General features: G+C 39.0%; 1 protein-coding gene across 1 annotated transcript in view; it reads left to right on the top strand.

Annotated features, from left to right (window-relative positions):
* tbx15 (T-box transcription factor 15) overlaps window positions 1–12,187 on the top strand; it is a 101,605-nt gene that overhangs the window by 43,504 nt on the left and 45,914 nt on the right. Inside the window, exons 4-5 of the mRNA XM_043700961.1 lie at window positions 6,784–6,955; window positions 11,452–11,619. Coding sequence (XP_043556896.1) covers window positions 6,784–6,955; window positions 11,452–11,619 — 340 coding nt within the window. The remainder of the gene's footprint in view (window positions 1–6,783; window positions 6,956–11,451; window positions 11,620–12,187) is intronic.

Raw genomic sequence — 12,187 nt, forward strand, 5'->3', positions numbered from 1 at the left:
TAAAATTCTTATGTTTATCTTCAAGATTTTCAATGATCTTACCCCTCCCAATCCTGTAAACTCATCCAGCTCTTTAATGCAATAAAAATTCTCTACTCCTCAAATTCTACTTCTGTTCCACTTCCTTCCCCCTACCAATATTGGATTTGTCATTGGTTGTCCAGTCCATAAGCTTTTGAATTCCTCTCATTAATCTCTCCATATCTTTCCTTTATCCTTTAATAGTCCTCTTGAATTCTATTTTCTAAGTGACTCTTCCTAATTTTTGGCTCAGTGTCAATTTATTTTTGATTTATACTCCAACAAAAAAAACGTTATACCTTTTCCTCCATTAAGCACTCGATAGAATTCATTGCGCTTGTGAATACTATTAAAGTGAAGAAAATAATAAATGATGAGTTCTTTGCAGACAATAATTCCATATCTCCAAAATTTATTTTGCTGATCCTCTCCATGGCTCAAGGAGTCATGTCTTTATAATGGGAGAATGGTGTCAGCATGGCTTGTTCTTTATCTTCCTGATGAAGGGCTTTTGCCCGAAATGTCGATTTCGCTGCTCCTTGGATGCTTCCTGAACTGCTGTGCTCTTCCAGCACCACTAATCTATAAATTGTTCTTTATCTGCTCTGGTCCCTTCTTGGTGTTGTGTGTCATCTTGATTTGAAAGCGAAAACACATTCAGGAAGATCTTAACAATTGCCTGATGATCCAAAAAAGCAATCTATGCCAGTTCAGCAGGTCTGGCAGTATCTGTGAAGAAAATTAAGAACTCTAATTTCTCTTTACAAATGTTGCCAGACCTGTTGAACTTTTACATCTACTTTAGTTTTTGTTTCTGATTTAGAGCATCCACAGTTTTTACTCCATACCAGTTGCTTGCCTATGCTATACTGTAGCATGCAAACATAGAAGCAACAAAACTAGGCTCACGAGTACACCATTTTGTCCTTTGAACCTGCTCCACCATTCAATACGATCATGGCTGTTCCTCAATTTAAATGCTGTGTATCTGCTTTCTCTTTGGACTCCTTGATGCCTTCACCATCTAAACATTTCTTTCTTTTTTTTCTTGAATATATTCAGTAATTCGGCCTTCACAGCCCTCTGTGGTGGCAACATTCTGAGTGTCACAGACTCAGAGTCATACAGTATGAAAACAGACCCTTCAATCCAACCCATCCGTGCTGACCAAGTTTCCCAAACTAGTCCCACTTGCCTGCCTTTGGCTCATATCCTGCTAAGTCAAGAGTGTGGTGCTGGAACAGCACAGCAAGTCAGGCAGCATCCGAGGAGCAGGAGAATCGACGATTCGGGCAAGAGCCCTTCATCCATTCCTGATAAAGGGCTCTTGCCCGAAACGTCGATTCTCCTGCTCCTTAGATGCTGCTTGACCTGCTGTGCTTTTCCAACACCACACTCTTGACTCTGATCTCCAGCATCTGCAGTCCTTACTTTCTCCACATCTCTCTAAACCTGCCCAAATATTTTTTAAGTATTGTAACTGCAATAACCACTTCTTCCGGCAGTTCATTCTACATGCAAACTACCCTCTGTGTGAAACGGTACCCCTCAGGTCCCTTTTTAATTTTTTTTCTCCTCTCCTTAAAAGTATGCCCACTATTTTAACTCCCTCATCCTAAGGAAAAGACCCTGGCTATTCACCTTATCTATGTCCCTTATGACTGTACAAACCTCTATAAGGTCACCCCTCAATCTCCTATGCTCTAATGAAAACCGCCCCAGCTTATCCGCCTTTCCTAATAACTCAAACCCCCTAATCCTGGCAACATCCTGGTAAATCTTCTCTGAACCCGCTCTAATTTAATAATATCCTTTGTATAGCAGGGTGATCAAAACTCTAAAAGTACAACCTCAACAATGTGTCCCAACTCCCATACTCCATGGTCTAAGCCAAGCAATGGAGGCAAGTGTGCTAAACACGTTCTTAACTAGAGGAACAACATCTCATCTTTAGACTAGGCACTTTACAGCCTTCTCGACTTAATATTGAGTTCAACATCTCCAAATTGTATACTTAGTCCCATTTTTTTCCCTTTCATTTAGTTTTACTTATTGCATTCTCCCCCAGCGGGACCATCTGTTCTTTCCAGTTTGGCAGTTAGGCACACCACGGTTCTGCCGTTCTCACATTCCGATCAGTTAATCTGCACTATCAGCAGACTCTCCTGTAGCACTCCACCACTCCCCACCCCCCACCCCCCCACCCCCAACTATTGCATAAATGCAGCCCCCCTCCACACTTCACATCAGCTCTGCTGAAGAGTCTTCTAGACTCAATGTTAGTTTACTCTGTTTTCACGGATGTTGCCTGACCCGCTGTGATCTCCAGCATTTTTTGTTTTCAGTACAGATTCCAGCATCTGCACTAATTTGCTCCTTCTTAACCAACCTGTCTACCTGTGATGCAATTTTCAATGAATTATGTACCTGAACCCCGAGGTCTCTCTGTTCTATAACATTTGCCAGGACCCTGCAATTAACTGTATAAATCCTGCCCTTGTTTGTTTTACCAAAATACAATATGTTGCATTTATCCAAATTAAACTCCATCTGCCACTCCTCAGCCTATTGGCCCAGTTGATCAAGATCCTTTTGTAATCTTAAATAACCTTCTTCACTCTCGACTATATTATCAATTTTGGTGTTGTCGTCAAACTTGCTAACCTTGTCTGCTAAAATCATTTAAATAACAAAACACTGGACCTAGCACCAGTCTCTGTGGAACATCGCTGGTCACAAGCCTCCAGTCAGAAAAATAACCCTCTGCCACCATTCTTTGTCCCCTATCATCCAGCCAATTTTGTATCCAATTGATAAGCTCTCCCCAAATCCCATGTGATCTAACTTTAGTAATCTGTCTACCATGTGAAGCCTCATCAAAGACTTTACTAAAGTCTATGTGGACAACGTCTGCCACTCTGCCCTCATCAATCTTTTTGGTTATGTCCTCAAAAGTCTTGAACAAGTTTGTGATAAATGATTCCCCGCATACAAAGTTATGCTGACTATCCCTAATCAGCCCTTGCCTCTCCAAATACATATGAATCCTATCTCTCAGAATCCCCTTCAACAACCTACCCACCACTGATGACAGACTCACTGATCTGTGGATCTCCGACTTTTCCTTACAGCCTTTCTTAAATAGAGGGACAAGATTAGCTATCGTCCAGTCCTCCAGCATGATACAAATACTCTGCTAGGGGCCCCACAATTTTTTCCATAACTTCCCACAATGTCTTGAGATACATTTGATCAGGTTCAGGAGATTTATCCACCATTATGTTTTTTAAGACCTCTAGCACTTCCTCTTTTGTAATGTGGACTGTTTTCAAGACATGAATATTTATTTCCCCAAGTTGCCTCGTCTCCATGTCTTTCTCCACAGTAAAAACTGATATGAAGTATTCGTTCAAGATCTCTCCCATCTCCCGTGGGTTCACACATAGACAACCTTGTTGATTTTTAAGGGTCCCTGGTGCTCTTTTGCTCATGTACCTATAGATTCCCTTTGGTTTATCCTTAACCTTATCTGCCAAGGTTATCTCATATTCCCTTCTTCCCCTCCAGATTTCCCTCTTAAGAATATCCCTACATACCTTATACTCTTCCAGAGGTTCACTTGATCCCAGTTGTCTTATACCTATAACATATATCTCCTTATTTTTGACCAGAGCCTCAATATCTTTATTCATCCATTGTTCCCCACTCTTATCAACCTTACCCTTTACTATAACATGAAGATAATAAGTCTGAACTTTTGTTATCTCACTTTTGAAAGCCTTCCACATGCCAGTTATTCCTTTACTTGTGAACTGGATTGCCCCAATTAACTTTGGAAGGTTCTGTCATACTGTCAAAATTTGCCTTCCTCCAAGTAAGAACTTGAACTTTTGTACAAGGTCTATCATTTTCCATAACTATTTTAAAACTAATAAAATTATGATCACTTGTCCCAATGTGCTCCACTATTAACACTTCATTCACTTGCCTTGCCTTAGTTCCCAAGAGAAGGTCAAGCTTTGCTCCTTCTCTGGTAGATACATCTACATATTGATAAAGAAAATTTTTTGAACACATTTAATAAATTCCTCACCATCCAAGCCCTGAATGTAATGGCAGGTCCTGTCTGTGTTTGGAAAGTCAATATGAGAAAGGAAACGTTTCCTTAGTTTGGCCTTAGATGGTCTGCCCTATACCCTGAGTCTGTGACCCTGGTACTAGACTCCCCAAACAGGAGAAACAGCCTCCCTGCGTAAAGTCTGCTTGGCCTTATTAAAATGTTGGTATGTTTCAATCAGATCCCCTCTCAATCTTCTGATCTCTGGTAAATACTGGCTCAGTCAAATCAGTATCTCCTCATACAACAGTCCTCCAAACCCAGAATCAGCTTTGTGAAACTTCATTGCACTCTCTCAATGGCAAGTACATCCTGTCTTAGGTAGGTAGGCCAACACTGCACACAATACTCCAGGTGTAGTTTCACTCAAGCCCTCTAAAACTGCAGTAAGGTATCCCTACTTTTTGTCTCAAATTCTCTTGCAATGAAGACCAACATATCATTTGGCGCCTTAACTGCTTGCTGCACCTGCCTGTTTGCTTTCATTGACTAATGTACAAGGACACCTAGATCCCTTTGTAAATTCAGATTTCCAAAAAATCACCATTGAAATAATTCTCTGCTTTTCCGTTTTTTAATGTTGAAATGTTTAGATTCACACTTGCCTATGTTATACTGCATCTGCCATATATTTTCCCAATGATAGGAATTATGGACATTTAGAGAGGTGAAAATTGATGAGGGATAGCATGGTTTTTGTGTGAGGAAAACTGTATCTCACAAACTTGACTGAGTTTTTTGAGGAAATTACCAAAAAAGATTGATGATGACAAACATCTATTGTTTATTTGGATTTTACTAAGTTTATTTTGGGATTTACTAAGATGTTTTCAGGTATGGAATGTTTAAGTTATAATGCTTTTTTCAATGGTGCATAGGAGGTTGAGAGGCGATCTGATAGAAGTTTGTAAAATAGTGAGAGGTATAGATAGAGTTAATGGTAGTTGTCTTTTTCCTAGGATGGAGAAAGTGAGGACTGTAGATGCTGGAGATCAGAGCTGAAAAATGTGTTGCTGGAAAAGCGCAGCAGGTCAGGCAGCATCCAAGGAGCAGGAGAATCAACGTTTCAGGCATAAACCCGAAACGTCGATTCTCCTGCTTGTTGGGTGCTGCCTGACCTGCTGCGCTTTTCCAGCAACACATTTTTCAGCTTTCTCCTAGGATGGGGGGGGGCGGTGTTTCAAGTCTAGGAACACATTTTTAAGGTGAGAGGAGAGAGATTTTAAAAAGCCGTAAGAGGCAAATGTTTTACACAGAGGGTGGTTCACAGGTGGAATGAGCTTCCTGCGAAAGTGGTGGATGCAGTTCCAATTACAAGATTTAAGACATTTGGATAGATACATGAATAGGAAAGGTTTGGAAGGATATAGACCAGGAGTAGGCCGATGGGACTAGTTTAGTTTGGGATTATATTTGTCATGGACTGGCTGAACCAAAGGGTCTGTTTCTGTGCTGAATGACTCTATGACTCTATACATTCAACTTGTCTAGATTGTTCTGAAGCCTAATGTTGTTACTACTTAATGGTGTTACTGTCTTGACTCTGTTCAAGCTTAATGGTGAACTATCTTGTACAACATAGTTTAGTATTTATTGCAATAATGCCTTAAGTTGTTTGAAGTTGTGTTGGAAGAAGGAATAAATGTTCTCTATGTTCTATCTATAAAAGTATAAAGTTCATGTTGGAATCATGTTTCTGAGCTGAAGAACAAGTATTTGCATGTTCGGATGACTACAGATATGGTTGCAATTCTTTTTATGTTACAGAATATTTTTCACATTTTCTCCTTGGCATTCTCAGGAATGACGTTTCCTGAGAATTTGTATATTGCCAACCCCACATCTTGTTCCACAAGTTTAATCACCGGGTGACAGATTTGGTACTAATAAATGTCGCTTTGCCTTTATTGTCCCACATTCGGCAAAATCGTCATTGAGAAAGCCTTAAAAATAGCCCTCTTGGAAAAAATCTCTCCCAAAGTGTACTTTTACAACTTCTTTCAGTGTATCATTAAAAAAATGAAACAACCTACCCTTTAATGGTAATTTACTGCTCTTTTAGAAAAGGTGACTTACTCTATGTTGAGCACCACAGCTTACAAAAATACAAGCCTGTTTTCCTGCACATTGCAAAATAGGACAAATGGATGTGCCATGGTTCTTTTGAAATTCAACCAGTCATTATGTTCAATCATTATGCATTGTTTGAATAGAAGTGCAGATAAGCAAGACGGCCTAAGTTTAAAAAAAAAGACAAGTGCAAGCAACAGGACAAGTAGCTAGTGTGGCAATGTCACAGTCTTTTATTTTACTACTGTATCTACTGAAATAGACATAGCAAATCCTGCTTGAGTTCTTACATTTATGGCAGTAAAAAGATGACTATCAGAATTTTCTGTGGCCAAACAGACTACTACATGTAAATTACATACATTTATAATCTCTGTAAATAATAATTTTTCCACATTCAAATATAGTTTTAAGCTTATACTCACAATCAAGTCATCAACAGTCATACTCATAAGTGAGATTTTATTACTTTGTTTTAGTTTCCATTCCACTCCAGTAATTCCAAAGACAAATGGGAGCAAGCTATTCTGGATTCAATTTCCTGATTTTGTTGTTTGTTTCCTTCCTAAATGCAGATATGTTTATCACAGTTCAAAGTGGATGGTGGCTGGAAATGCGGATTCACCAGTGCCTCCTCGGGTCTACATACATCCAGATTCTCTCGCTTCTGGTGACACATGGATGCGACAAGTCATCAGCTTTGATAAACTCAAACTTACAAACAATGAGTTGGATGATCAAGGACATGTATGTAGATAAAGGTTTATATTTTAGTAACTTTCACTGGTTTTAAAATATCTTATTTCATACTGATATTTATGTTACAAAACTGGGCAATGAATATCAACAATTCAGCAAACATATTTAGACTAAGTGTCACTGTCACTGCGTTAATGAGTTACTGACCACAGAACAGAACCAATAGCGATTACTTTTGTAGTAATGCGCACTGAATGTTCTGTTCAGTTATGTCTTTTTTTTGTATTTCAATTCTATAGATCACTTTAGAATAGATGGTTTTAAAGAGGATGCAGAAAAATCTGACGAAAATGATTCAAGAAATGAAGAACTTAATTTTCATGAATAGGTTGAACAACCTAGTGTAAAAAGGAGAATATTGAGAGGGAATTTGATAGAAGTGTCCACAGGGTAGGTAGAGAGAAATAGTTCTCATTGTTGGAAGAGTAAAAAAACCAGATGAATTTGTTTGTGTTTCAACAAAAGTGTTCTTGCAGAGAACCAGCATGAACAAATGGGCTTAATGGCATTTCTTTGTACTGTAACCACTTTCTAATTCCATGATGAATGAGGAGGGGCCTGTGCCCGGGGCGTCGAGTCTCCTGTTCCCTGGGTGCTGCCTGGCCTGCTGTGCTGTTCCAGCAGTGGGGTTTCGACTTTGGTCTCCAGCATCTGCAGACCTCACTTTCTCCTGTTCTTGCAGAGAACCAGCATGAACAAATGGGCTTAATGGCATTTCTTTGTACTGTAACCACTTTCTAATTCCATGATCATTGATAAATTCTAGAGAATATTTTTTAAGTGATTCATTATCCAGATATTGCTCTTTCTCACCTGCTCCCAGATCAAAGTTTTCAAATCAAATTGTGAAATATTAGGGTTTAACTAAGAAATTCTAAATAAATAAATTCTAACCTGAATCAGTGCTAACCTGATATACAATATAATAAAAAATCCTGCTCTTTTGCATACCTTGACCAAGATCTATTTGTTCCTAACTTTTTAATATGCAGAGTCAATTCTCCTTTTCGCAGGCCCACAGTTAAAATTTCTGACTCGCACACAGATCCTGATTTCACCAAATTATTCAAATGTATTGTGTGACGTGTGATGCAAATTATAGGAATTGTTTTCACAAAGCATAAAGCAGTAGTCAGAAAATGGATGTGACATATGAAAACAGACCCACCATTACTTGTCTAGCATAAAACTATTTTTAAAGCTAAAACCAATGACCAGGGAATAATCATAAACTTAATCTGCTCTGCACTCTGTGATGGCACCATGCCCTCTGAGGTCAAAAATAGCATTGACCAGATGTGATCCAAATCTTCCACTCCCAGAATGTGCCTCAACTCCAGTTTCTGAAGAACACTCTGTACTGCTTCAGTGGTATTTTCCATTCTGCATACTTTTATTCTTGTATACTCCAAGTTAGTGCTGATGCTATGAGCACTTTTATCCTGTGGACCTACATCCAATGGGAACTGACTTGATAGTTAAATCTCATTCACTAGCAGTTATTACAAAAAAAACTCCTTCATCCTCTGTGGCAGGTACATTCCAGTCTATCTTCCAGAGGTCACAGGGCAGTGTTTGGCCTTCTGCATTGCCCAATCCACGCAAAATGCTTTCATTTAGCTTTTTCTTTAAGATACAGATGATTATATGATACCAACTAGACTTCTGTCCGACTGTTAATGAACGTATTCTTTAAAAGATATATTAAATTGTAGGCCTTCCTGCTCACAGTTCATTTATCAGCCATTTGCAGTTAGGGTTAAGTTAGTTGTCTTTTCTGCATAGATTTTACTTTGCTAGCTCAACATTGTCCAGGGGTGCATGCTGATCCTTGACAGAAAAGCACCTGCATAGATTCTACTCATGGGTCTTGTTTAGCAGAATATTATTATTGCATATTCAGGATAGCTCTTATTACATTAAAAATAATCTGAGAGTTTATAAGGTTCCTAGGAAAGCTTTAGCAATTGTAAAACATGGCTGTGTACCAAGATAGATTATTCTGCACCTGCAAGTGCCTTAAATTATAGCTACAATTATGGAAACATCAATGTGAGGTTAAAGTGGTAACTTACTATAGTTAGAAATTTTAATTTTACCACTGTGCCATATAACTCTTAATAACTCAAAAAACAAAGTTTGCTTACATAAACAAAAAAATGTGTAGCAGATATATCTATATAATGTTCCATCTTTATTTTCATATAAGTGTTTACTAATTCCAAATGTGAGTATTACTCTGGACAAAGGCCAACTTAGAACTGGACTGAAACTTAGCAAACTCATTTCACAGAACTGTGATAAAACTCTTCAGATATAATAATTTACTTTTCCTTCAGAGAAAGGAAACATTCATTCTCTCTTCAGTTTGTGCTGGATTCCATCCTCAGTTCTGAAGTCAAGGTGGCTGTAGTTAAAAGATAATGGTATTATCACTACCTTAATTGTGGAGACAGTATATTTTTTTCACCTGACATGGTTAGATTTGAAATGTGTCCAGGGGACAGTGTTCTAATAAAGTATACTGCCAAATCCTTTGAGCAAAGGGGTGAAAGATTCTCAGTTTTGGGTCTGCGCCTGAAATGAAAGACTTTATATCCCAATCAACTATGCACTGGATTCCACAGGGAAAAAGGAACAAACCTAATTTCTGTCTGGATTGAATTACAAACCAGCTCACAGAGGTGAAACAGTAATATTTTAATCCACTTTGCCACTAAGCCATAAGAAAAAAAACATTTACAAAGTTGTACTATGGATGTAATGAAAGTATAATATAACCTTCGTAGTAAAGAATGTCAGTGCAATAATTTTTGCCAGAGATCAGGTCATTACTTTGACACTCCGCAAATTGTATTTAATAATTGGCTGCATATGGAGATACACTTAATTTCCTTTGTTTATGAGCAACAAGCTACAGATGGTCGCCATTTTCAAGTAACAATGTCGGCCAATTAAAATAGAACATTCTTTCTGATTCAGCGTCCACTTTCAGCAGAGGATTAAGGATGATTTATTTCTCTTCAATAAGGACTGCATTTGTCCCCAGTCAGAAGACAGTGCAATACCAACAGCCGCTGTAGCCCCGGCTTGTTGTTGAGTTAATCGAAAAGCCTTCGAGTTGAATTCCCCGTCCCAGTGACAGCTCGGGAACGCTTCTCCCGTTCCCTGTTGCCCAAATAAATGCTGCAACTACAGATGGGGCGCTCAGGAGTGGTACTGAGAAGGTGAAAGCGGAGTCACATTTTCGATCGTCGCTGTTAAAAATAGAATAACAACCATAAGAGGAAAGAAAAAAGGAGTAAAAGGGGCTCTGTGCCTTTCTTTTCCAATTACGTTGACTGTCATTTAATAGTCGGGCTTGGTATTAAGTCGTTTGGTAATGCGCTATGCTTTGGCAAGAGAGCGAGCCTATCTTTGATAGAAGAAACATTGCAAGCGAGATTGGACTGTTGGGTGGGCATTTATCAGTTATTTAACAGAATTAATCACAACTAAAATGATTAATTCCAAAGACAAGTAAGTTTCGAAGGACATTTCAAGGTGACTTAACAGGAAAAGACAAGCTAGTCTCAAACTTTCATGGCCCACATTCACTATATTGTAGTTAGTATTCCCGGGGTCCAGGTAATGCAGTGAAAATAGATGTCATTGTAGATTAATGTTACTTTGAAATCCAAATCACTTTCATTAGTTGCCGTCTGCTTCGGAACAGCGTTTTACCTTAACACCGGTATGATCGAAGCAATTCACTGAGGTTGAGAAGCTCCGAAGTCCTGGAGTTATAACTATCCTCCGAAAGGGGCAAGAATGATCGTTAATAATGGGTCCTGACATTTTGAACAGTCGGTAATGAGAGCATGTATAAATACGGGGTGGAACAAATCGCCATTGAATTCAGGTTGGCACTTGCTCGCCTGTTTATATTTCACATGACCATATTAGTAACAGATCGAGAAACAGGTAACATTGCTTACTATCGGTTCGCTCAGTTAAACCTTAGCAACTCACTGATCTCTCCATATCGCCTAGTCGAGACGACATGATTCATATGGGAATCTGTCGGAAAAGAAACAGTTTCATTTTTCAATTAATATTTATCAATAATTCCTATTTATCAGCATAGGAGTGGCGCTATGGATATGCAGTGGTTTTGTTTTTACCAAGTTGATCCATTAGACAGGAAGATTCTGTCTAAAGCTGCATACCATCTGCTTACCCCTTCTCTTGTTGGGTTATTCTGCTCAGTTAATGAAGTGAGGAGAAGAAAATGACTTTGTGCTTTGCTGCGAAATAGTAGAAGTGTTCTTTGCCCGTGTCAGTGAATGTGAATAGCTTTAATTTGAATAGAACTTGGTTTAAAGTGTACATCACTACATGGTTTTGCTTCACGGTACGTGTTAAACCGTGCTTAGCTTTATTTGGCTGACACAAAATAAAATATTTATTTGTGTTCTTCATCGTCCCAACCCCCAAATGAACAGATAATTCTTCATTCCATGCATAAATACCAGCCGCGGGTGCATGTGATCCGAAAGGACTTCAGCAGCGAGTTGTGTCCAACCAAGCCGGTGCCTGCAGGAGAGGGGGTAAAAACATTCACTTTCCCGGAGACCGTCTTCACCACAGTTACAGCATATCAGAACCAGCAGGTAGGCTTCCTGTTAGCCACTAGAAGGCCGAGAGGAAGGGTACATGGTTAAAATATTCGTTGAAATAATTATTTACAGAATCTATTGTTTGAAGTCCAGTGAGACTGAATCGAAACGGACAGGTATGCGCCGTGTCTGGTGCGGAATTCTTTAGAAAGGGAAAATGCGTGCGATTAATTTTAAACATATGTTTATTCTCAAAGTGAGTGGCTGCAATTATTTCAGAACGGAACAACGGGCGCGTTATATGTTTAGATAAAAACGTGAAGATGAAGAGAGCCCCAGTTTATTTTTAAGGATTTTTTTTTCTCTGAACTACACAGCATTATTTGTTTAACATGACGGAATAAAGTCAACGCTGCTTGCTTGGGTATCCTTACTGCTTAGGTTTAGGTTTGACATTTTTTTTATTCCCGATTATTTCGGTATTTTCTAAAAAAGTGAGAGGAATGCTCGCGAATTCAGCTCCGAATCGCCGCCGTCTCCTTCACAGACTCTGCAAACTGATAATCCAGACCAAACTGGAATGCTGTCCGTGTAGCTGGGAAATGTCGTCTAGAAATCTTCA

Source organism: Chiloscyllium plagiosum, chromosome 12 (assembly GCF_004010195.1).
Source record: "Chiloscyllium plagiosum isolate BGI_BamShark_2017 chromosome 12, ASM401019v2, whole genome shotgun sequence".
Lineage (NCBI taxonomy): Eukaryota > Metazoa > Chordata > Chondrichthyes > Orectolobiformes > Hemiscylliidae > Chiloscyllium > Chiloscyllium plagiosum.